Source organism: Heterodontus francisci, chromosome 8, assembly GCF_036365525.1.
Source record: "Heterodontus francisci isolate sHetFra1 chromosome 8, sHetFra1.hap1, whole genome shotgun sequence".
NCBI lineage: Eukaryota > Metazoa > Chordata > Chondrichthyes > Heterodontiformes > Heterodontidae > Heterodontus > Heterodontus francisci.
Genome location: NC_090378.1, coordinates 119,466,666 through 119,493,930, shown reverse-complemented (window position 1 = coordinate 119,493,930; position 27,265 = coordinate 119,466,666). Strand labels below are relative to the sequence as shown.

General features: G+C 42.2%; 1 long non-coding RNA gene and 1 gene segment (V, D, J or C); one reads left to right on the top strand and one right to left on the bottom strand.

The window, feature by feature from the left end:
* Positions 1–18,253, bottom strand: part of LOC137373109 (uncharacterized) — a 57,306-nt gene extending 39,053 nt beyond the window's left edge. Inside the window, exon 1 of the long non-coding RNA XR_010975585.1 lies at positions 17,810–18,253. This is a non-coding gene — a long non-coding RNA (uncharacterized lncRNA). The remainder of the gene's footprint in view (positions 1–17,809) is intronic.
* The window catches only part of LOC137373108 (Ig kappa chain V region Mem5-like), a 60,748-nt gene extending 34,516 nt beyond the window's left edge, over positions 1–26,232 (top strand). The window contains 2 exon segments of the V gene segment in view: positions 17,565–17,603; positions 25,286–26,232. Of these exon segments, the coding sequence occupies positions 17,565–17,603; positions 25,286–25,614 (368 nt within the window).
* Positions 26,233–27,265: the final 1,033 nt, after the last annotated feature.

The window sequence follows — 27,265 nt, the reverse complement described above, 5'->3', positions numbered from 1 at the left end:
AATATATAATAATGGACGCACAGTCCCACCTCCTCGACTGACACGTTCCACAGTTATATATAATATATAATATTGGAAACACAGTCCCACCTCCCATTATGACACATCCGACAGTTATATATAATATATAATATTGGACACACAGCCCCACCTCCTGTCCTGACAGATCCCACTGTTATCTAGAATATATAATAATGGGCTCACAGTCCCAAGTCCTGTACTGACACATCCCACAGTTATATATAATATATGTTCATGGACACACAGTCCCACCTCCCGCACTGACACATCCCACAGTTATATATAAGACATAATATTGGACACACAGTCCCACCTCCTGTACTGACACATCCGACAGTTATCCAGAATATATAATAATGGACACACAGTCCCACCTCCCGCACTGACACATCCGACAGTTATATATAATATATAATAATGGACACACAGTCCCACCTCCTGCACTGACACATCCCACAGTTATATATAATATATAATAATGGACACACAGTCCCACCTCCTGTACTGACACATCCCACATTTATATATGATATATAATAATGGACACACAGTCCCACCTCCTGTACTGACACATCCGACAGTTATCTAGAATACTAGAATATATAATAATGGACACACAGTCCCACCTCCCGCACTGACACATCCCACAGTTATATATAATATATAATAATGGACACACAGTCCCACCTCCTCGACTGACACTTTCCACAGTTATATATAATATATAATAAGGGACGCACAGTCCCACCTCCTCGACTGACACGTTCCACAGTTATATATAATATATAATAATGGAGACAGTCCCACCTCCTTGATTTACACGTTCCACAGTTATATATAATATATAGTAATGGACACACAGTCCCACCTCCCGCACTGATACATCCCACAGTTATATATAATATCTAATAATGGACGCACAGTCCCACCTCCTCGACTGACACGTTCCACAGATATATATAATATATAATATTGGAAACACAGTCCCACCTCCCATTATGACACATCCGACAGTTATATATAATATATAATATTGGACACACAGCCCCACCTCCTGTCCTGACAGATCCCACTGTTATCTAGAATATATAATAATGGGCTCACAGTCCCAAGTCCTGTACTGACACATCCCACAGTTATATATAATATATGTTCATGGACACACAGTCCCACCTCCCGCACTGACACATCCCACAGTTATATATAAGACATAATATTGGACACACAGTCCCACCTCCTGTACTGACACATCCGACAGTTATCCAGAATATATAATAATGGACACACAGTCCCACCTCCCGCACTGACACATCCGACAGTTATATATAATATATAATAATGGACACACAGTCCCACCTCCTGCACTGACACATCCCACAGTTATATATAATATATAATAATGGACACACAGTCCCACCTCCTGTACTGACACATCCCACATTTATATATGATATATAATAATGGACACACAGTCCCACCTCCTGTACTGACACATCCGACAGTTATCTAGAATATATAATAATGGACACACAGTCCCACCTCCCGCACTGACACATCCGACAGTTATATATAATATATAATAATGGACACACAGTCCCACCTCCTGTACTGACACATCCCACAGTTATATATAATATATAATAATGGACACACAGTCCCACCTCCCGCACTGACACATCCCACAGTTATATATAATATATCATAATGGACACACAGTCCCACCTCCTCGACTGACACTTTCCACAGTTATATATAATATATAGTAATGGACGCATAGTCCCACCTCCCACACTGACACGTTCCGCAGTTATATATAATATATAATAATGGACACACAGTCCCACCTCCCGCACTGACACATCCCACAGTTATATATAATATATAATATTGGACACACAGTCCCACCTCCTGCACTGACACATCCCACAATTATATATTATATATAATAATGGACTCACAGTCCCACCTCCTCTACTGACACAACCCACAGTTATACATAATATATAATATTGGACACACAGTCCCACCTCCTGCACTGACACATCCCACAGTTATATATAATATATAATATTGGACACACAGTCCCACCTCCTGCACTGACACATCCCACAATTATATATTATATATAATAATGGACTCACAGTCCCACCTCCTCTACTGACACAACCCACAGTTATATATAATATATAATAATGGACACACAGTCCCACCTCCCGCACTGACACATCCCACAGTTATATATAATAGATAATAATGGACACACAGTCCCACCTCCTGCACTGAAACATCCCACATTTATATATTATATATAATAATGGACACAAAATCCCACCTCCCGCTCTGACACATCCCACAGTTATATATAATATATAATAATCGACATACAGTCCCACCTCCTGTACTGACACATCCCACAGTTGTATATAATATATTATAATCGACACACAGTCCCACCTCCCGCACTGACCCATCCCACAGTTATATATAATATATAATAATGGACACACAGTCCCACCTCCTGTCCTGACACATCCCTCAGTTATATATAATATATAATAATGGACACACAGGCCACCTCCTGTACTGACACATCCCACAGTTATATTTAATATATAATAATGGACACACAGTCCCACCTCCTGTACTGACACATCCCACAGTTATATCTAATATATAATAATGGACACACAGTCCCACCTCCTGGACTGACACGTCCCACAGTTATATATAAGACATAATATTGGACACACAGTCCCACCTCCTGTACTGACACATCCCACAGTTATATATAATATATAATAATGGACACACAGTCCCACCTCCCGCACTGACACATCCCACAGTTATATATAATATATAATAATGGACACACAGTCCCACCTCCTCGACTGACACTTTCCACAGTTATATATAATATATAATAATGGACGCATAGTCCCACCTCCCACACTGACACGTTCCACAGTTATATATAATATATAATAATGGACACACAGTCCCACCTCCCGCACTGACACATCCCACAGTTATATATAATATATAATATTGGACACACAGTCCCACCTCCTGCACTGACACATCCCACAATTATATATTATATATAATAATGGACACACAGTCCCACCTCCTGCACTGACACATCCCACATTTATATATTATATATAATAATGGACACAAAATCCCACCTCCCGCTCTGACACATCCCACAGTTATATATAATATATAATAATCGACACACAGTCCCACCTCCTGTCCTGACACATCCCTCAGTTATATATAATATATAATAATGGACACACAGTCCCACCTCCCGCACTGACACATCCCACAGTTATATATAATATATAATAATGGACACACAGTCCCACCTCCCGCACTGACACATCCCACAGTTATATATAATAGATAATAATGGACACACAGTCCCACCTCCTGCACTGACACATCCCACATTTATATATTATATATAATAATGGACACAAAATCCCACCTCCCGCTCTGACACATCCCACAGTTATATATAATATATAATAATCGACACACAGTCCCACCTCCTGTCCTGACACATCCCTCAGTTATATATAATATATAATAATGGACACACAGTCCCACCTCCTGCACTGACACATCCCACAGTTATATATAATATATAATAATGGACACACAGTCCCACCCCCTGTACTGACACATCCCACTGTTATCTAGAAAATATAATAATGGGCTCACAGTCCCACGTCCTGTACTGACACATCCCACAGTTATATATAATATATGTTCATGGACACACAGTCCCACCTCCCGCACTGACACATCCCACAGTTATATATAATATATAATAATGGACACACAGTCCCACCTCCCGCACTGACACATCCCACAGTTATATATAATATATAATAATGGACACACAGTCCCACCTCCTGTACTGACACATCCCACAGTTATACTTAATATATAATAATGGACACACAGTCCCACCTCCTGTACTGACACATCCCACAGTTATATCTAATATATAATAATGGACACACAGTCCCACCTCCTGGACTGACACGTCCCACAGTTATATATAAGACATAATATTGGACACACAGTCCCACCTCCCGCACTGACACATCACACAGTTATATATAATATATAATAATGGACACACAGTCCCACCTCCTGCACTGACACATCCCACATTTATATATAATATATAATAATGGACACACAGCCCCACCTCCTGTCCTGACAGATCCCACTGTTATCTAGAATATATAATAATGGGCTCACAGTCCCACGTCCTGTACTGACACATCCCACAGTTATATATAATATATGTTCATGGACACACAGTCCCACCTCCTGTACTGACACATCCCACAGTTATACTTAATATATAATAATGGACACACAGTCCCACCTCCTGTACTGACACATCCCACAGTTATATATAATATATAATAATGGATACACAGTCCCACCTCCTGTACTGACACGTTCCACAGTTATATATAATATATAATAATGGATACACAGTCCCACCTCCTGTACTGACACATCCCACAGTTATATATAATATATAATAATGGACACACAGTCCCACCTCCCGCACTGACACATCCCACAGTTATATATAATATATAATAATGGACACACAGTCCCACCTCCTCGACTGACACTTTCCACAGTTATATATAATATATAATAAGGGACGCACAGTCCCACCTCCTCGACTGACACGTTCCACAGTTATATATAATATATAATAATGGAGACACAGTCCCACCTCCTTGATTTACACGTTCCACAGTTATATATAATAAATAGTAATGGACACACAGTCCCACCTCCCGCACTGACACATCCCACAGTTATATATAATATATAATAATGGACAGACAGTCCCACCTCCCGCACTGACACATCCCACAGTTATATATAATATATAATAATGGACACACAGTCCCACCTCCCGCACTGACACATCCCACAATTATATATAGTATATAATAATGGACACACAGTCCCACCTCCCGCACTGACACATCCCACAGTTATATATAATATATAATAATGGACGCACAGTCCCACCTCCTCGACTGACACGTTCCACAGTTATATATAATATATGATAATGGACACACAGTCCCACCTCCTGTACTGACACATCCCACAGTTATATATAATATATAATAATGGACACACAGTCCCACCTCCCGCACTGACACATCCCACTGTTATATATAATATATAACAATGGACACACAGTCCCACCTCCTCGACTGACACTTTCCACAGTTATATATAATATATAATAAGGGACGCACAGTCCCACCTCCTCGACTGACACGTTCCACAGTTATATATAATATATAATAATGGAGACACAGTCCCACCTCCTTGATTTACACGTTCCACAGTTATATATAATATTTAGTAATGGACACACAGTCCCACCTCCCGCACTGACACATCCCACAGTTATATATAATATATAATAAGGGACGCACAGTCCCACCTCCTCGACTGACACGTTCCACAGTTATATATAATATATAATAATGGAGACACAGTCCCACCTCCTTGATTTACACGTTCCACAGTTATATATAATATATAGTAATGGACACACAGTCCCACCTCCCGCACTGACACATCCCACAGTTATATATAATATATAATAATGGACACACAGTCCCACCTCCTGCACTGACACATCCCACAGTTATATATAATATATAATAATGGACGCACCGTGCCACCTCCTCGACTGACACGTTCCACAGTTATATATAATATATAATAATGGACAGACAGTCCCACCTCCCGCACTGACACATCCCACAGTTATATATAATATATAATAATGGACGCACAGTACCACCTCCTCGACTGACACGTTCCACAGTTATATATAATATATAATAATGGACACACAGTCCCACCTCCCGCACTGACACATCCCACAGTTATATATAATATATAATAATGGACGCACAGTCCCACCTCCTCGACTGACACGTTCCACAGTTATATATAATATATAATATTGGAAACACAGTCCCACCTCCCATTATGACACATCCCACAGTTATATATAATATATAATAATGGAAACACAGTCCCACCTCCCGCACTGAAACATCCCACAGTTATATATAATATATAATAATGGACACACTGTCCCACCACCTGCACTGACACATCCCACAGTTATATATAATATATAATAATGGACACACAGTCCCACCTCCCGCACTGACACATCCCACAGTTATAGAAAATATATAATAATCGACACACAGTCCCACCTCCTGCACTGACACATCCCACAGTTATATATAATGATAATAATGGACACACAGTCCCACCTCCCGCACTGACACATCCCACAGTTATATATAGTATATAATAATGGACACACAGTCCCACCTCCCGCACTGACACATCCCACAGTTATATATAATATATAATAATGGACACACAGTCCCACCACCTGTACTGACACATCCGACAGTTATATATAATATATAATAATGGACACACAGTCCCACCTCCCGCACTGACACATCCCACAGTTATATATAGTATATAATAATGGACACACAGTCCCACCTCCCGCACTGACACATCCCACAGTTATATATAGTATATAATAATGGACACACAGTCCCACCTCCCGCACTGACACATTTCACAGTTATATATAGTATATAATAATGGACACACAGTCCCACCTCCCGCACTGACACATCTCACAGTTATATATAGTATATAATAATGGACACACAGTCCCACCTCCCGCACTGACATCCCACAGTTATATATAATATATAATAATGGACGCACAGTCCCACCTACCCGACTGACATGTTCCACATTTATATATAATATATAATAATGGACTCACAGCCCTCCTCCCGCACTGACACATCCCACAGTTATAGATAATATATAATAATGGACGCACAGTCCCACCTCCCGCACTGACACATCCCACAGTTATATATAATATATAATAATGGACACACAGTCCCACCTCCCGCACTGACACATCCCACAGTTATATATATATATAATAATGGATGCACAGTCCCACCTCCTCGACTGACACGTTCCACAGTTATATATAATATATAATAAGGGACGCACAGTCCCACCTCCTCGACTGACACGTTCCACAGTTATATATAATATATAATTAGGGACGCACAGTCCCACCTCCTCGACTAACACGTTCCACAGTTATATATAATATATAATAAGGGACGCACAGTCCCACCTCCTCGACTGACACGTTCCACTGTTATATATAATATATAATATGGGACGCACAGTCCCACCTCCTCGACTGACACGTTCCACTGTTATATATAATATATAATAATGGATGCACAGTCCCACCTTCCGCACTGACACATCCCACTGTTATATATAATATATAATAATGGACACACAGTCGCACCTCCTGCACTGACACATCCCACAGTTATATATAATATATAATAATGGACACACAGTCCCACCTCCTGAACTGACACATCCCACAGTTATATATAATATATAATAATGGACGCACAGTCCCACCTCCTGTACTGACACATCCCACTGTTATATCTAATATATAATAATGGACACACAGTCCCACCTCCTGGACTGACACGTCCCACAGTTATATATAAGACATAATATTGGACACACAGTCCCACCTCCTGTACTGACACATCCGACAGTTATATATAATATATAATATTGGACACACAGTCCCACCTCCTGTACTGACACATCCGACAGTTATATATAATATATAATATTGGACACACAGCCCCACCTCCTGTACTGACACATCCCACAGTTATATATAATATATGTTCATGGACACACAGTCCCACCTCCCGCACTGACACATCCCACAGTTATATATAAGACATAATATTGGACACACAGTCCCACCTCCTGTACTGACACATCCGACAGTTATCTAGAATATATAATAATGGACACACAGTCCCACCTCCCGCACTGACACATCCGACAGTTGTATATAATATATAATAATGGACACACAGTCCCACTTCCCGCACTGACACATCCCACAGTTATATATAATATATAATATTGGACGCACAGTCCCACCTCCTCGACTGACACGTTCCACAGTTATATATAATATATAATAATGGACACACAGTCCCACCTCCTGTACTGACACATCCCACAGTTATATATAATATATAATAATGGACACACAGTCCCACCTCCCGCACTGACACATCCCACAGTTATATATAATATATAATAATGGACACACAGTCCCACCTCCTCGACTGACACTTTCCACAGTTACATATAATATATAATAATGGACGCACAGTCCCACCTCCTCGACTGACACGTTCCACAGTGATATATAATATATAATAATGGAGACACAGTCCCACCTCCTTGATTTACACGTTCCACAGTTATATATAATATATAGTAATGGACACACAGTCCCACCTCCCGCACTGACACATCCCACAGTTATATATAATATATAATAATGGACGCACAGTACCACCTCCTCGACTGACACGTTCCACAGTTATATATAATATATAATAATGGACACACAGTCCCACCTCCCGCACTGACACATCCCACAGTTATATCTCATATATAATAATGGACGCACAGTCCCACCTGCTCGACTGACACGTTCCACAGTTATATATAAGATATAATATTGGAAACACAGTCCCACCTCCCATTATGACAAATCCCACAGTTATATATAATATATAATAATGGAAACACAGTCCCACCTCCCGCACTGAAACATCCCACAGTTATATATAGTATATAATAATGGACACACAGTCCCACCTCCTGTACTGACACATCCCACAGTTATATATAATATATAATAATGGACACACAGTCCCACCACCTGCACTGACACATCCCACAGTTATATATAATATATAATAATGGAAACACAGTCCCACCTCCCGCACTGAAACATCCCACTGTTATATATAATATATAATAATGGACACACGGTCCCACCTCCTGTACTGACACATCCCACAGTTATATATAATATATAATAATCGACACACAGTCCCACCTCCTGCACTGACACATCCCACAGTTATATATAATATATAATAATCGACACACAGTCCCACCTCCTGCACTGACACATCCCACAGTTATATATAATATATAATAATGGAAACACAGTCCCGCCTCCCGCACTGACACATCCCACAGTTATATATAATATATAATAATGGAAACACAGTCCCACCTCCCACACTGAAACATCCCACAGTTATATATAGTATATAATAATGGATACACTGTCCCACCTCCCGCACTGACACATCCCACAGTTATATATAATATATAATAATGGAAACACAGTCCCACCTCCCGCACTGAAACATCCCACAGTTATATATAATATATAATAATGGACACACAGTCCCACCTCCCGCACTGACACATCCCACAGTTATATATAATATATAATAATGGACACACAGTCCCACCTCCCGCACTGACACATCCCACAGTTACATATAATATATAATAATGGACACACAGTCCCACCTCCCGCACTGACATCCCACAGTTATATATAATATATAATAATGGACGCACAGTCCCACCTACCCGACTGACATGTTCCACATTTATATATAATATATAATAATGGACTCACAGCCCACCTCCCGCACTGACACATCCCACAGTTATAGATAATATATAATAATGGACACACAGTCCCACCTCCCGCACTGACACATCCCACAGTTATATATAATATATAATAATGGATACACAGTCCCACCTCCCGCACTGACATCCCACAGTTATAGATAATATATAATAATGGACACACAGTCCCACCTCCCGCACTGACACATCCCACAGTTATATATAATATATAATAATGGACGCACAGTCCCACCTACCCGACTGACATGTTCCACATTTATATATAATATATAATAATGGACTCACAGCCCACCTCCCGCACTGACACATTCCACAGTTATATATAATATATAATAATGAACACACAGTCCCACCTCCTCGACTGACACGTTCCACAGTTATATATAATATATAATAATGGACGCACAGTCCCACCTACCCGACTGACATGTTCCACATTTATATATAATATATAATAATGGACTCACAGCCCACCTCCCGCACTGACACATCCCACAGTTATATATAATATATAATAATGGATGCACAGTCCCACCTCCTCGACTGACACGTTCCACAGTTATATATAATATATAATAAGGGACGCACAGTCCCACCTCCTCGACTGACACGTTCCACAGTTATATATAATATATAATAAGGGACGCACAGTCCCACCTCCTCGACTAACACGTTCCACAGTTATATATAATATATAATAAGGGACGCACAGTCCCACCTCCTCGACTGACACGTTCCACAGTTATATATAATATATAATAATGGACACACAGTCCCACCTCCTCGACTAACACGTTCCACAGTTATAGATAATATATAATAAGGGACGCACAGTCCCACCTCCTCGACTGACACGTTCCACTGTTATATATAATATATAATATGGGACGCACAGTCCCACCTCCCGCACTGACACATCCCACAGTTATATATAATATATAATAATGGACACACAGTCCCACCTCCTGCACTGACACATCCCACAGTTATAGATAATGTATAATAATGGACACACAGTCCGACCTCCTGCACTGACACATCCCACAGTTATATATAATATATAATAATGGACACACAGTCCCACCTTCTGCACTGACACATCCCACAGTTATATATAATATATAATAATGGACACACAGTCCCACCTCCTCGACTAACACGTTCCACAGTTATAGATAATATATAATAAGGGACGCACAGTCCCACCTCCTCGACTGACACGTTCCACTGTTATATATAATATATAATATGGGACGCACAGTCCCACCTCCCGCACTGACACATCCCACAGTTATATATAATATATAATAATGGACACACAGTCCCACCTCCTGCACTGACACATCCCACAGTTATATATAATATATAATAATGGACACACAGTCCCACCTCCTGTACTGACACATCCCACAGTTATATATAATATATAATAATGGACACACAGTCCCACCTCCTGTACTGACACATCCCACAGTTAGATATAATATATAATAATGGACACACAGTCCCACCTCCTGTACTGACACATCCCACAGTTATATATAATATATAATAATGGACACACAGTCCCACCTCCTGTACTGACACATCCCACAGTTATATATAATATATAATAATGGACACACAGTCCCACCTCCTGTACTGACACATCCCACAGTTAGATATAATATATAATAATGGACACACAGTCCCACCTCCTGCACTGAAACATCCCACTGTTATATATAATATATAATAATGGACACACGGTCCCACCTCCTGTACTGACACATCCCACAGTTATATATAATATATAATAATGGACACACAGTCCCACCACCTGCACTGACACATCCCACAGTTATATATAATATATAATAATGGACACACAGTCCCACCTCCCGCACTGACACATCCCACAGTTATATATAATATATAATAATCGACACACAGTCCCACCTCCTGCACTGACACATCCCACAGTTATATATAATATATAATAATCGACACACAGTCCCACCTCCTGCACTGACACATCCCACAGTTATATATAATATATAATAATGGAAACACAGTCCCGCCTCCCGCACTGACACATCCCACAGTTATATATAATATATAATAATGGAAACACAGTCCCACCTCCCGCACTGTAACATCCCACAGTTATATATAGTATATAATAATGGATACACTGTCCCACCTCCCGCACTGACACATCCCACAGTTATATATAATATATAATAATGGAAACACAGTCCCACCTCCCGCACTGAAACATCCCACAGTTATATATAATATATAATAATGGACACACAGTCCCACCTCCCGCACTGACACATCCCACAGTTATATATAATATATAATAATGGACACACAGTCCCACCTCCCGCACTGACACATCCCACAGTTATATATAATATATAATAATGGACACACAGTCCCACCTCCCGCACTGACATCCCACAGTTATATATAATATATAATAATGGACGCACAGTCCCACCTACCCGACTGACATGTTCCACATTTATATATAATATATAATAATGGACTCACAGCCCACCTCCCGCACTGACACATCCCACAGTTATAGATAATATATAATAATGGACACACAGTCCCACCTCCCGCACTGACACATCCCACAGTTATATATAATATATAATAATGGATACACAGTCCCACCTCCCGCACTGACATCCCACAGTTATAGATAATATATAATAATGGACACACAGTCCCACCTCCCGCACTGACACATCCCACAGTTATATATAATATATAATAATGGACGCACAGTCCCACCTACCCGACTGACATGTTCCACATTTATATATAATATATAATAATGGACTCACAGCCCACCTCCCGCACTGACACATTCCACAGTTATATATAATATATAATAATGAACACACAGTCCCACCTCCTCGACTGACACGTTCCACAGTTATATATAATATATAATAATGGACGCACAGTCCCACCTACCCGACTGACATGTTCCACATTTATATATAATATATAATAATGGACTCACAGCCCACCTCCCGCACTGACACATCCCACAGTTATATATAATATATAATAATGGATGCACAGTCCCACCTCCTCGACTGACACGTTCCACAGTTATATATAATATATAATAAGGGACGCACAGTCCCACCTCCTCGACTGACACGTTCCACAGTTATATATAATATATAATAAGGGACGCACAGTCCCACCTCCTCGACTAACACGTTCCACAGTTATATATAATATATAATAAGGGACGCACAGTCCCACCTCCTCGACTGACACGTTCCACAGTTATATATAATATATAATAATGGACACACAGTCCCACCTCCTCGACTAACACGTTCCACAGTTATAGATAATATATAATAAGGGACGCACAGTCCCACCTCCTCGACTGACACGTTCCACTGTTATATATAATATATAATATGGGACGCACAGTCCCACCTCCCGCACTGACACATCCCACAGTTATATATAATATATAATAATGGACACACAGTCCCACCTCCTGCACTGACACATCCCACAGTTATAGATAATGTATAATAATGGACACACAGTCCGACCTCCTGCACTGACACATCCCACAGTTATATATAATATATAATAATGGACACACAGTCCCACCTTCTGCACTGACACATCCCACAGTTATATATAATATATAATAATGGACACACAGTCCCACCTCCTCGACTAACACGTTCCACAGTTATAGATAATATATAATAAGGGACGCACAGTCCCACCTCCTCGACTGACACGTTCCACTGTTATATATAATATATAATATGGGACGCACAGTCCCACCTCCCGCACTGACACATCCCACAGTTATATATAATATATAATAATGGACACACAGTCCCACCTCCTGCACTGACACATCCCACAGTTATATATAATATATAATAATGGACACACAGTCCCACCTCCTGTACTGACACATCCCACAGTTATATATAATATATAATAATGGACACACAGTCCCACCTCCTGTACTGACACATCCCACAGTTAGATATAATATATAATAATGGACACACAGTCCCACCTCCTGTACTGACACAACCCACTGTTATATATAATATATAATAATGGACACACAGTCACACCTCCTGCACTGACACATCCCACAGTTATATATAATATATAATAATGGACACACAGTCCCACCTCCTCGACTAACACGTTCCACAGTTATAGATAATATATAATAAGGGACGCACAGTCCCACCTCCTCGACTGACACATCCCACAGTTATAGATAATATATAATAATGGACACACAGTCCCACCTCCTCGACTAACACGTTCCACAGTTATAGATAATATATAATAAGGGACGCACAGTCCCAATTTCTCTACTGACACATCCACCGTTATATATAATATATAATAATGGACACACAGTCCCAATTTCACTACTGACACGTCCACAGTTATATATAATATATAATAATGGACACACAGTCCCACCTCCTGTACTGACACATCCACCGTTATATATAATATATAATAATGGACACACAGTCCCACCTCCTGTACTGACACATCCCACAGTTATATATAATATATAATAATGGACACACAGTCACACCTCCTGCACTGACACATCCCACAGTTATATATAATATATAATAATGGACACACAGTCCCACCTCCTGTACTGACACATCCCACAGTTATATATAATATTTAATAATGGACACACAGTCCCACCTCCTGTACCGACACATCCCACAGTTATATTTATTATATAATAAACAGACGTTCTATTAAAACAGTTGCTTCAATCTCCTGTCTTATCTATCTGGGAAATATTTGCTGTTTTGTGCATTGCTGCCACATGTGTCGATGAGAGTGTTGACAGAAACATTCCCCTGAACGGTGTGAGGAATTGAGAAAGGATGGAGGAGTTTAGAGAGGACGAGGAGCTGCTGTCTTCATCAGTGAGAATCTCACAGCTCTGGAGATTTGACATTTTGCTTCATTCGATTCTCTCTGGGTTCTCGTGGAGTCGCTTCATGAGCACAGACTAATTATTGATCATTATTATTGACCCCCCATCCCAGGTCAGACACCCCAGGTCAGTTACTATGGAAACAGGTTTCTTATCATCTGATTGGACAATCTGGATGACACAATTTTCACCAATCAAAATCCAATTTAGAAAAGTGTCGAAATGAATAAAACTGAAATCATAAATAGAAAGCAAACTGAACAAATTAAAGCCTGATGTTATTTCCACGATCCACTACACACTCCTGTCCCTGTGGTGCCCACTGCAGCCTGAAGGCCTCAAGTGACCCAGCAGACACCCCCTGCTCCTTCTCCAGGGCCACCCGGGTGGGGACAATGCCATGGTAGAGAGACTGGCAGCCAGTGCCACCACCCCCATGGGTCCCATCCAACTCGGGCCTGTGGATGGACACCTTGGCCAGGCCCAGGAGCAGACCCACGAGGAGGGGCCTCCAACCTGCCCAGTCCCCTCTGCACTGGGTGGCCAAAGATCAGGAGTGTGGGCCTGAATTAGAACCAGAGGATGAGGAGCAGCCCCTTCAAATAATGGAACAGGGGCCACAACCTCTCCCACTCCATGTAGACATGATCCACCGACTCTGAAACTCACTGTTTTCAAATGGTCCATGAGGAAGACCAGAGTCAGCAACAGAAACATCACATTTACAGAAACACTCCTCCCCTTTTCTCCAGGGCACAGGCAGGTGAGCTCGGTTAGCTGGGAGATTTTCATTTTCCAGGAATTGAGTGGCTCCAGGTTTTTCCATCTGATGTGGTGGGAAGAGCAGCTGGAAGATTTATCATCGACAAGTAGAATTCCCAACTTTCCCAAGCATGGCAGCATGGAATTCAAACAGAGAGAGAGAGTGAAGCTGAGACAGCAGGAGAGAGAGAGAAACAGAGACAGTGGGAGAGAGAGAATGACAGAAAGAGAGACAGTGAGAGAGAGAGAGAGAGATAAAGAGAGACAGTAGGAGAGAGAGAGAAAGTGCTAGAGAGAGACAGATAGAGAGAGAGAAAGAGTGAGAGAAAGAGAATGAGAGAAAGAGAGAGAGGGAGATAGTGAGATAGACAGAGGGAAAGAGCACAAGAGGGACAGCGTGAGAGAGAGAGATGGCTGGTTGGCCCAGTGGACATTGGGACTCTGACTTCTGGCCTATATGAGGGTCCCGAGCCTGCCCATGTCATCAGCACTCGCCGGAGCAACTTTCTGGGAGGCAGCCTCTTAATTGGTCACCTCCACACTCACTGTCCTATTAATGATGGCAGTCAGGCTCCCGAGCCTGCAGGCCCAATCAGAGGGCCCACAGTGATGTCAGGCTGGCAGCTCCACCGGGAGAGGTGGGCCCTGCTGAAACAGGCAGGCGAGAGTGAGGGCCCCTCAACATGGAGACGCCCTTGGCTGCCTGCAGAGGAATAGTAAAATAAAAAGGGCTGAAGCCAGTTGGGCCATCAGGTTGAAGAGGGTTAGGGTTAGGAAACTCCTCCACAGGATTATTAACAGGCGGGACTGCAGCTTTTCATCCCTGTAGCTCTGTCATTGGGACATAGAGTCTCCGTCTCCGATGGTCCCCTGGCCTGCTGCCGGGAGGCCTCCTCCATTGAGCTGGTGGCCTCCGCACTCGGGGGTGGGGAGGCCGCTCCGACGTTGGTAAAATACCAGCACCGGCTCAAAAATGGCCCCTAAATGTGAACTTCATTGCTCTAATTGTCTGCCCATCTCCATGGAGGCAGCAGATGACCGGTTCCCAGTACACCCATGGGAAAGTAACCCGGAGGCGGGAATGTGTCAGGGAGCCATGTTGACACGGCTCGTCGTATTTTTCCCAGTCCTGCCCAACCTCCAAATGAGAACCCCGTCTCCATGGCACCGGGAGAATTCATCCCAGTCTGTTAGAGACAGAGAGAGAGAAAGTGAGAGAGAGAGAAAGAGAGAGAGAGTGAGAGGGAGAAAAAGAGAGACAGAGTGAGAAAGAGAGACAAAGTGAGAGAGTGAGAGAGAGAGAAAGAGAGAGATAGTGAGAGGGAGAAAAAGAGAGACAGAGTGAGACTGAATGAGAGAGAGTGAGAGTGAGAAAGAGAGTGAGTGAGAGAGAGAGAAAGAGAGAGACAGTGAGAGGGAGAAAAAGAGAGACAGAGTGAGAGAGTGAGAGAGAGTGAGAAATAGAGACAGAGTGAGAGAGAGACAGAGTGAGAGAGTGAGAGAGAGAGAAAGAGAGAGATAGTGAGAGGGAGAAAAAGAGAGACAGAGTGAGGCAGAATGAGAGAGTGAGAGTGAGAAAGAGAGAGAGAGTGAGAGAGAAAGAAAGAGAGAGACAGTGAGAGGGAGAAAAAGAGAGACAGAGTGAGGGAGTGAGAGAGAGTGAGAAAGAGAGACAGAGTGAGTGAGAGAAAGAGAGAGACAGATTGAGAGAGAGTGTGAGAGAGAGAGAGCGTGTGACAGAGACAGAGTAACAGGGAGTGAGAGAGAGGGACATAATGAGAGAGTGAAAGAGACAGAGTGAGAGAAAACAATGAGAGAGAGACAGAATGTGAGAGAAACCCAAAGTAGCAGAGACAGAGTGTGACACACTGTGAACGACACACACAGACAGAGACAGACAGAAGCACACATAGAGACAGAGACAAATAGATATATATAGAGAGAGTGTGAGAGACAGAGACACACATACACACAGGCAAAGAGTGACAGAGAGAGAGACACAGTGACAGTGAAAGACAGAGAGAGGGTGAGAGTGAGTGAGTGAAACAGAGAGCAGAGGATATTGTACAGCCCCTGCACTGGAAGCTGTCAGTGTGGTTTACGTTCGGTAAAGGAACCAAGCTCAGACTGAGTAAGTAAACCTCAATCCTCCGTTATTAATCCTTTAAATACTGAAACTTTTGAAAACACAAATGCTGAATAGTGGAAGGTGTTAGTAAGGAGCTGCAGTCAATGAAATGGTTCATTGAAGAGCACTGTGTATAACAGGGTGCCCAGCTGTATTTCTTTAGTTACATTCCCCCTTTAACCAGCAAGATATAAGTAACCAACTTTTACCGAGTGTGTAGAGGAGATCTGGACGTTTGCAGACTGTGGTCACATTCCTGCTCCATGGAGTGAAATCCCTCACTAGACTCCTGCCAGTCTCAGTGTGAGCTCTGGGTCTCTGTCACAGTCTCTGATAGAACTGATCTCAGCACCAGCACAGTGAGACACCAAGGTCCCACCTCCCCCAGCTTTAACTCTGCTCTGTCCACTCCCTGCTTATCTCTTGTCAAAGTTCTGATGACAAACAGCGACAGCAGGGCTCCCAATCCAGTGGCTTCAGTGTTCCAGGGTTTTGGGGAGACTCTCAGTTGCTTTGTCTTTGGGTCAAGTTCAGGTCGATTGTTCTGACCAGGTGATGAAAGTCTCTAGGGGTCTTTCACAGCCTTCACCTGGTCTTACTGTAACAAGATTTAATTTGAAACACACTGTGTGAGGCAAAGAAATGAGCACAAACAGGTTTTCTTAGGTTTAAAGAAGAAAGGTGAAATTTATTAAAACTTAAACTAAAACTCTAATTCAGTTAACGCGTACGGATACACGCCATGCCCCATGCTAGCATGCATATGCGATACACACATGCAAATAGAGACAGAAAAGAGCAGAAGAAAAATAAAGTGCAGAGGTTTGAGGCAATCTCTGAAGAGAGTTTTTGTTACTGTGCTTCGAGCTCACTGTAGTCCTTGCTTGTCGGTAGGTGTTGCTTTTCATTGGGGCCCAGTATTCTTCTTAAACCTTGTTCACTGTGGGAGACTTTTCCCTCTTGCGGTTCATATGTCTTCAATGATTCCTGAAGCTGGTCAGAGAGATGAAAGCCAATGGGAGAGAGACAGTGGCAAGCCAGCCATGAAAAGTCTTTTCAGTCCAGGAGCAAACAGCTTTCTGAGTTCAAATTCTCTGTGGCAAGTTCAAATTCAAAAAACTACAACAGCCAGTTAGTCATGTGACTAAACTGGTCTGGCCATGTCCGATGGTGTAGTCGGCCATCTTAGCAGTCAAGCTGGAATGGGAGCTCCTCCATCCTCAATGTCTGGTATTCAAAAGTCCATTGTGGATTGAATTTGTCAGGAAATGGTCTTTTGTCCCTTCCAAGTTCTGTCTGTTATTATGCCAATGTCTTTCCAGTCAAGGGCCTGGTGTTGTTTTTTAAAAACAAGTTCTTTCTTTACTCCAGCAACAGATTAAAAAGCAGTGTTCATATGGTGAAATTAATGTGCCTCATTCTTGGCAGGTGGGGGCCTGCATGACACTGATATTTATCTCTGAACCGATGTCACTGAAAATGTTCATTTACCTCATTGCTGTTTGTGGGATCTTGCTGTGCACAAATTGTCTGCCACATTTCCTGCATTCAAACAGTGACTGCTCTTTAAACAAGTCCTTCATTGTCTGTAAATGACTTTGGGAGGTCCTGAGGTGTGAAATACTCGATATAAATACAAGTCTTTCTTTTCTTTTTATTAACCGGGAGCTCCCACAATACCCTGTTGATTAAAGCTGAACCCAGCAGAAAATCCACAGAAAACCGACTAATGTTTGTCTGATTTGTCTGTGTGTTTATTAGACATGACTGAGCAGATAGCAAGAGTTTCAGCAGCAACAAAGGTGTTACTCTAGTGCCCCTCCCACTTTCCCCATCGACTTACATAATACTTACGGGGAAAGGGCTCAGCACCTGCCATCGACTGGTTAAATGTCACCCCTCTAGACTACAGGTCTCCCGTAATCTGCTCTCCATCTCTCTCCTGAAGGCACTATCTCTGGCTGGGGCACAGCTCCACCCTCCCCAAGTGGCCTCATTCCTCCAAGTGTGAGCCGGGAGGTTGAGAATGGCAGGCTATTCGACTGTGAGGTTTTAGTGTTGCCTCAGTGGGTCGCACTCTCACTTCTGAGTCAGAATGTCGTGGCTTCAAGTCCCACTCCAGAGACTGGAGCACATAATCCAGGCTGACACTACAGTGCAGTATTGAGGGAGTGCTGCATTGTCAGAGGTGCTGTCTTTCAGATGAGACAAACTGACGTCTGCCCTCTCAGGTGAATGTAAAGGATCCCACTGCACTATTAGAAGAGCAGGGGAGTTCTCCTCGGTGTTCTGGACAATGTTTATCACTCAACCAACAGCACTGAAAATCAGATTATCTGCTCATTATCACTCAGCTGTCTGGGATCTTGCTGTGCACAATTGGCCGTAAAACACTTTGGGACATCCTGAGGTAGTGACAGGCACTATAGAAATGCAAGTCTTTCTTTGAGTTTGGAGGCTCCTGATCCTGACCCTCGCGCACACTCTCACCTTCCAGGGGTCATGGGATCATTTGGAGCAGTGACCCTGCCTGACCCCAGTACACTGAGACTGATTATAACCTCACCCTTGACCTCACCCCAGTGTTGGACAAGAAGGTTTTAAATGAAATCGAAAACCTTCTGCACCGACACCCAACATGAATCCTTTCTGACATGTGTTGATACAAGTCTGCTCCAGTGTTCTCGGAGAAAGTTCTCAGGATGTGTGTGTGATCTGAGATTTGTTAACACTGAGCCTGTTTCCTCCAGATAGACTGATCTACAGTTCGAGCTTCCTGTCAGGTTAACAGTGTCTTAAAGGGACACTGAGTCTTTAAACACTCTTACTATTAACCATTTCAGTGCTGAATTGGTGATAAACCTTCATTAGAGACATTTATACAGAGAAACATAGAAAGATTTACAATGCAGATGAGGCCATTCGGCCCATGGTTTCCATGCCAGCTGAAAATGAGTTAACAAACCTAATCCCACTTTCCAGCTCTTATTCCCATATCCCTGTAGGTTTCGGCACCTCAAGTGCATATCCAAGTGTTTTTTCAATGTGATGAGAGTTTCTGCCTCTACCACCCTTTCAGGCAGTGAGTTCCAGACCCCCAACACCCTCTGGGTGAAAATATTACTCCTCAATTCACCTCTCACCCTTCCACCAATTAATTTAAATCTATGCCGCTGGGTTATTGACCTCTCTGCTGCGGGAAGTAGGTCCTTCCTATCCACTCTATCTAGGCCCCTCATAATTTTATACACCTCAATTAAATCTCCCCTCAGTCTCCTCTGTTCCAGAGATAACAATCCCAGCCGATCCTATCTTTCCTCATAGGTAAAATTCTCCATTCCTGGTAACATCCTCGTAAATCTCCTCTGTACCCCCTCTTGTTTGATCACATCCTTCCTGTAATGTGGTGACCAGAACTGTACACAGTTTTCTAGCTGTGGTCTAACTAGTGTTTTCTACAGTTCTGGCATAACCTCCTTACCCTTATACTCCAGGCCTCAGCGAATAAGGGCAAGCATCCCGTAAGCCTTCTTAACCACCTTATCTAGCTGTCCTGCGACCTTCAGGGATCTGTGGACATGAACTCCAAGGTCCCTCAGTTCCTCTACACTTCTCAGTATCATCCCATTTATTGGATATTCCTTTGCCTCGTTTGTCCTCCCCAAATGCATTACCTCACATTTCTCTGGACTGAATTCCATTTGCTATTTTTCTGCCCACCTGACCAGTCCATTGATATCTTCCTGCAGTCTACAGCTTTTTTCCTCATTATCAACCGCAAGGCCTATTTTTGTATCATCTACAAACTTCTTAATACCCCTTCCATTTAAATCTAAATCATTGAAAGATACTATAATCAGCAGTGGACCCAGTACTGAGCCCTGCAGAACCCCACTGAAAACAGCTTTCCACTCACAAAAACACCCGTTGACAATAAAACTTTGCTTCCTGTCACTGACTCAATTTTTGATCCAATTTCCCACTTTTCCTTGGATCCCATGGGCTTTTAATTTTCTGACCAGTCTGCCATGTGGGATCTTATCAAAGGCCTTGCTAAAATCCATGTAGACTATATCAAACATGACGCCCACTTTGACACTCCTTGTAACCTCCTCATGAAATGTAATCGTTAGTCAGACACAAACTTCCCTTAACAAATCCATGCTGACTGTCCTGAATTAATCCCGTGTTTCTCTAAATGATGGTTTTTACTGTCTCTCAGAACTTTTTCCAATAATTCTCCCACTGCCGAGGTTATGCTGACTGATCTGTAATTACTTGGTCCATCCATTCTTTCCTTTTTAAACAACAGTACAACATTAGCAGTCCTCCAGTCCTCAGGGACCATGCCTTTAACCAGAGAGAATTGGAAAATGAGGATCAGAGCCTCCGCTATTTCTCCCATTGCTTCCTTTGCAGCCTGGGATACATTTCACCTGGGCCTGGTGATTTATCCATTTTCAAGGATGTGAAACACCTTAATATTTCCTCCCTCACTAAGTTTATCCCATCCAAGATTTCACACTCCTCCTCCTTAACTACAATGTCTGCTTTGTCACTCTCTGTGAAAAAAGGCACAAAGTATTCATTCAGAAACATGTCCACATCCTCCGCCTCCACACACAGGTTAGGTTTTTGGACTCCAATTTACCCCGCTCTTTTCTTAGTGATTCTCCGGCTCTATATGTATTTATTAAACATCTTTGGGTTTTCCTTGATTTTACTAGCTAATATTTTTTCATGTCCTCTCTTTGTTTCCCTAATTTCCTTTTCAATTTCACCCCTGAACTCTCTACACTTCTCCAGGTTTTCTGCAGTATCAAGATCTCAGTATCCAATATAAGTTTCCCTTTTGTACCTTATCCTACTGTGTATGCTCTTTGCCATCTGTGGTAAATGGAGATTTGGGAGTCTCACCCTTTTTCTTTTGTGGGAACATGTTTGTTCTGAGCCCTCACTATCTCCTCCTTGAATGCCTCCCACTGCTCTGACACTGATTTACCTTCAAGTAGCTGTTTCCAGTCTAATTCTGACAAATCACATCTCAGCTTAGTAAAATTGGCCTTTTCCCAGTTTAAAACATTTACTCTTGGTCCATCTTTATCCTTTTCTATAACTGCTCTAAATCTAACTGAATTATAATCACTGCCACTAAAACACTCTCACATTGATCCCCTTCCACCTGCCCAGATTCATTCCTGAAAACTAAGTCCAGAACTGTATCTTCTCTTGTTGGTCTTTCTACTGATGAGAAAAGTTCTCCCGAATGTATTTTAGGAATTCTGCGCCCTCTGTACCTTTTATACTGAATTTATCCCAGTTAATATTTGGAAAGTTGAAATCCCCTCCTATTACTGGCCTGTTGTTTCTGCACTTTTCAGTAATTTGCCGACACATTTTCTCTTCTCTCTCCCTCTGACTGTTTGAGGGTCTATAGCAGGAGTCTGGAACCTGCGGCTCCGGAGCCACATGTGACTCTTTAACAGCTCATTTACAGCTGCCAACCTTTTCCAGTTGGATCACATTAACATGAAAAAGGCCGAAAAAATTCAGTCAAGGAAAGTAAACTGTGTTTTTATTGTGGGGATAAAAGACTAATCATTATGTTGTACTTTATAGTTTCAAATGATTATTTAAATGAAAAGCATCATCATTGTCTAAATGAACTTGTTTGAGTGGTACAGCTTCCATTGGAGGAACAGCTTTTATGTTTGTGACCATTATTGTTTCTAATATCACTGAGATGATAAATTATTCTGCTATTAGAAACTTCTTTTTTATTACGAGAATCAATAGCTGAAAAAATTGTCTTAATTCTGCACGTCTGAATTTAAATTTTTTTTTTAAATTTTGACTTTACTGACAAAATTATACAAAAACAAGTCAAAAAAATGCAATAATTCAGAGTGAAACCTATTCTGATTTTGACTTTTTTTCTATTGATACATAAATTCAATACATGTATTTTATTTATTATATATACAAAGTGTGCATTCTACCAGAGACACTTGGCAATTTAGAAGGTATTTGGTTTAGAAATGCTGAATTTTGGTCTTGACGCTGCCAGTAGTTTTTATTTTAGGTAATATTTTTGAAAACAGTCTCTTCAGGTAATAAAGGTTACCGACCCCTGGTCTATATATAGTGCAGCAATGTGATTGCCCCTTTTTTGTTCCTACGTTCATTCAAATGTCCTCATTCGATGATCCTGCTTGAATATCATCCCTCCTCACAGCTGCGATTTTTTCTTTTGACTAATATTGTGAAACCCTTCTCCTTTTTTCTCTCCCTCTCTATCCCGTTGGGAAACTCAGTATCAGGAATATTGAGCTGCCATTCCTGCCCTTCTTTCAGACTCATTTCAGTAATAACTGTCATCAAGGCAGCATTTGAGTCTGGAATCAAGAAGCCCGAGCAAAACTAGAGTCAGTGTGAATCAGGGGGAAATCTCTCGACTGTTTGGAGTCATACCTAGCACAAAGGAAGATAGCTGTGGTTGTTGGAGGTCAATCATCTCAGCTCCAGGACGTCACTGCAGGAGTTCCTCAGCATAGTGTCCTAGGCCCAACCATCTTCAGTTGCTTCATCAATGACCTTCCCTCCACCATAAGGTCAGAAGAGCGGATGTTCGCTGATGATTGCACAACCTTCAGCACCATTCGCGAATCCACAGAAACGGAAACAGACTATCTAGAAATGCAGCAAAACCTGGACACTGTCCACGCTTGGGCTGATAAGTAACAAGTAACATTCGCGTCACACAAGTGAAAGGCAATGACTATCTCAAATAAGAAAGAATCTAACCATCTCCCCTTGACATTCAATGGCATTACGATCGCTGAATCCCCCACTATCAACATCCTGAGGGTTACCATTGACCAGAACCTGAACTGCAGTAGCCCTGTAAATACTGTGGCTACAAGAGCAGGTCAAAGGCTGGCCACCTAGGAGGAAAGGCCAGCAGTTGCATGGGAACACCACCACCTGCAAGTTCTCCTCCAAGCCACACACCATCCTGACTTGGAACTATATCGCCGTTCCTTCACTGTCACTGGGTCAAAATCCTGGAACTCCCTGCCTAACAGCACTGTGGGTGTACCTACCCCACATGGACTGCAGCAGTTCAAGAAGGCAGCTCACCACCACCTTCTCAAGGGCTATTAGTGATGGGCAATAAATGCTGGCCTGGCCAGCGACGCCCACATCCCATGAATGAATAAAAAAAACTACCATATCATACTTCCAAGAGCAGTCGAACACAATTTAACCAGTTGAACATCAAACCATCCACTGTCTTTGTATTTTAGACTAAACCTAGCAAGCGAGGCAAATTAAGAAGTGATGGTGCTCATTTCTAACGATTCAACACCAGCCGTAGTTCATTAACTCAGCTGTCTGTTATCTGATGTGACAATTCCAAACACAGAAACACCCACAGAAACATACACATAAATATACACATAGAACACACAAATATACACAGAGAATACACAAATGTACAGACAGAACACACAAATAAATACATAAAACACACAAATATATACAGAGGACACACAAATATACCGACAAAAGACACAAATATATACATAAAACACACAAATATATACAGAGAGCAAAAAATATACAAATAGAACACAGAAATACACAAACATGCAGTGATTAACAGTTTTTCTCTTCTCTTTCAGGCCGAGAGAAGTCTCAACCCACACTGACCCTGATGCCCCCCTCGCCGGAGGAGGTCAAGGCCAAGGGCACTGCCACCCTGGTGTGCCTTGCCGATCACTTCTATCCCGATGAAGTGGGGGTGGAGTGGAAGAAGGACGGTGCAGCCATTTCGGCCGGAGTTCAGACCAGCAATTACCTGCGAGCTTCGGACAGCACCTACAGTGTCAGCAGCCTGCTGACCCTCTCTGGCTCTGACTGGGAGTCCAACGCCCGCTTCTCCTGTGCCCTCACCCACGAGACCCTGTCCTCTCCCCTCAGTAAGAGTGTGAGCAGATCAGAATGTGTGTAGAATGTTAGAGACAGTCCGCAGAGGAGACACAACTTTAAATATAACAGGGGTGAGCTGGGAGGATAAAGGTCATTGTCAGCACGGAATTTCAACTCTCTTCCTTCTCGTGACTGGGTCTGAGACACCTCTGAGGATCAGGGGTTAAGGCACTAAATTGGGACAGTGTAGAGGGGGCTTTTCTCTGTATCTAACCCGTACTGTACCTGCCCTGGGAGTGTTTGATTGGACAGTGTAGAGGGAGCTTTACTCTGTATCTAACCCGTACTGTACCTGCCCTGGGAGTGTTTGATTGGACAATGTAGACTCGTGATGCCAAGTAAAACCTCTCTAAGATGCTGAAGACTGTCAGCTGAGCTAAAATAATGTGAACCTCAGAAGTCGCTGCTTCAGTAAACCAGACCTCCTTCCTGCTCACCCTGCAGTTACAATTTAAAGTTTAGTCTCTGTTTAAAGCGACAGGATTCTCATGTTATTGAGAAAATCTCCACAACTGTTTTAATAAACCTTCATTCTCCCTGTGAATTTCTCCAGCTTCCTCTCACTGAGCTGTTTATTCAAGTCTTTTTACTGTAAATGTAAATCTGTAAAAGGTAATAAACATTAAGAATATTCAGTAAATGTCTCGGGAGTACTTTGGAAATGTCCCACATTCCTGTCAGTTGATTGGCTGTATTTCAGCAAGTGATTCTAATGATTGGCTGGTTGAACTCTCAATCAATAGCACATTAGCATAAGATTTGATTACAAACATAAATACAAACATATGAATTAGGAACAGGAGTAGGCCACTCGGCCCCTCGAACCTCCTCCACCATTCAATAAGATCATGGCTGATCTGATTGTAATCTCAACACCACATTCCCTCCTACCCATGATAACCTTTCACCCCCTTGCTTATCAAGAATCTATCCACCTCTGCCTTAAAAATATTTATAGACTCTGCTTCCATCGCCTTTTGAGAAAGAGAGTTCCAAAGAGTCACGACCCTTGGAAATAAAAGAATTCTCAACTCTGTATTAAATGGGTGACACCTTATTTTTAAATAGTGACCCCAAGTTCTAGTTTCTTCAACAAGAAGAAACAACCTTTCCACATCCACCCTGTCAAAACCCCTCAGGAATCTTATATGTCTCCATCAAGTCACCTCTTACTCTTCTAAACTCCAGTGGATATAAACCTAACCTGTCCAACCTTTCCTCAGAGGAAAACCTGCACATTCCAAGTATTAGTCTAATAAACCTTCTCTGAACTGATTCCAACACATTTACATCCTGTAGGTGTGTGTTTCGGAGTGTGTGTGGGTTACCCAATACTGTCTGTAGGTGTGTGTGTCTGCGTATGTGTGGGTTACCCTGTACTGTCTGTAGGTGTGTGTGTCTGAGTGTGTGTGGGTTACCCTGTACTGTCTGTAGGTGTGTGTGTCTGAGTATGTGTGGGTTACCCAGTACTGTATGTTGGTGTGTGTGTCTGAGTGTGTGTGGGTTACACAGTACTGTCTGTAGGTGTGTGTGTCTGTGTGTGTGTGGGTTACCCTGTACTGTCTGTCGGTGTGTGTGTCTGAGTGTGTGTGGGTTACACAGTACTGTCTGTAGGTGTGTGTGTCTGTGTGTGTGTGGGTTACCCTGTACTGTCTGTAGGTGTGTGTGTCTGA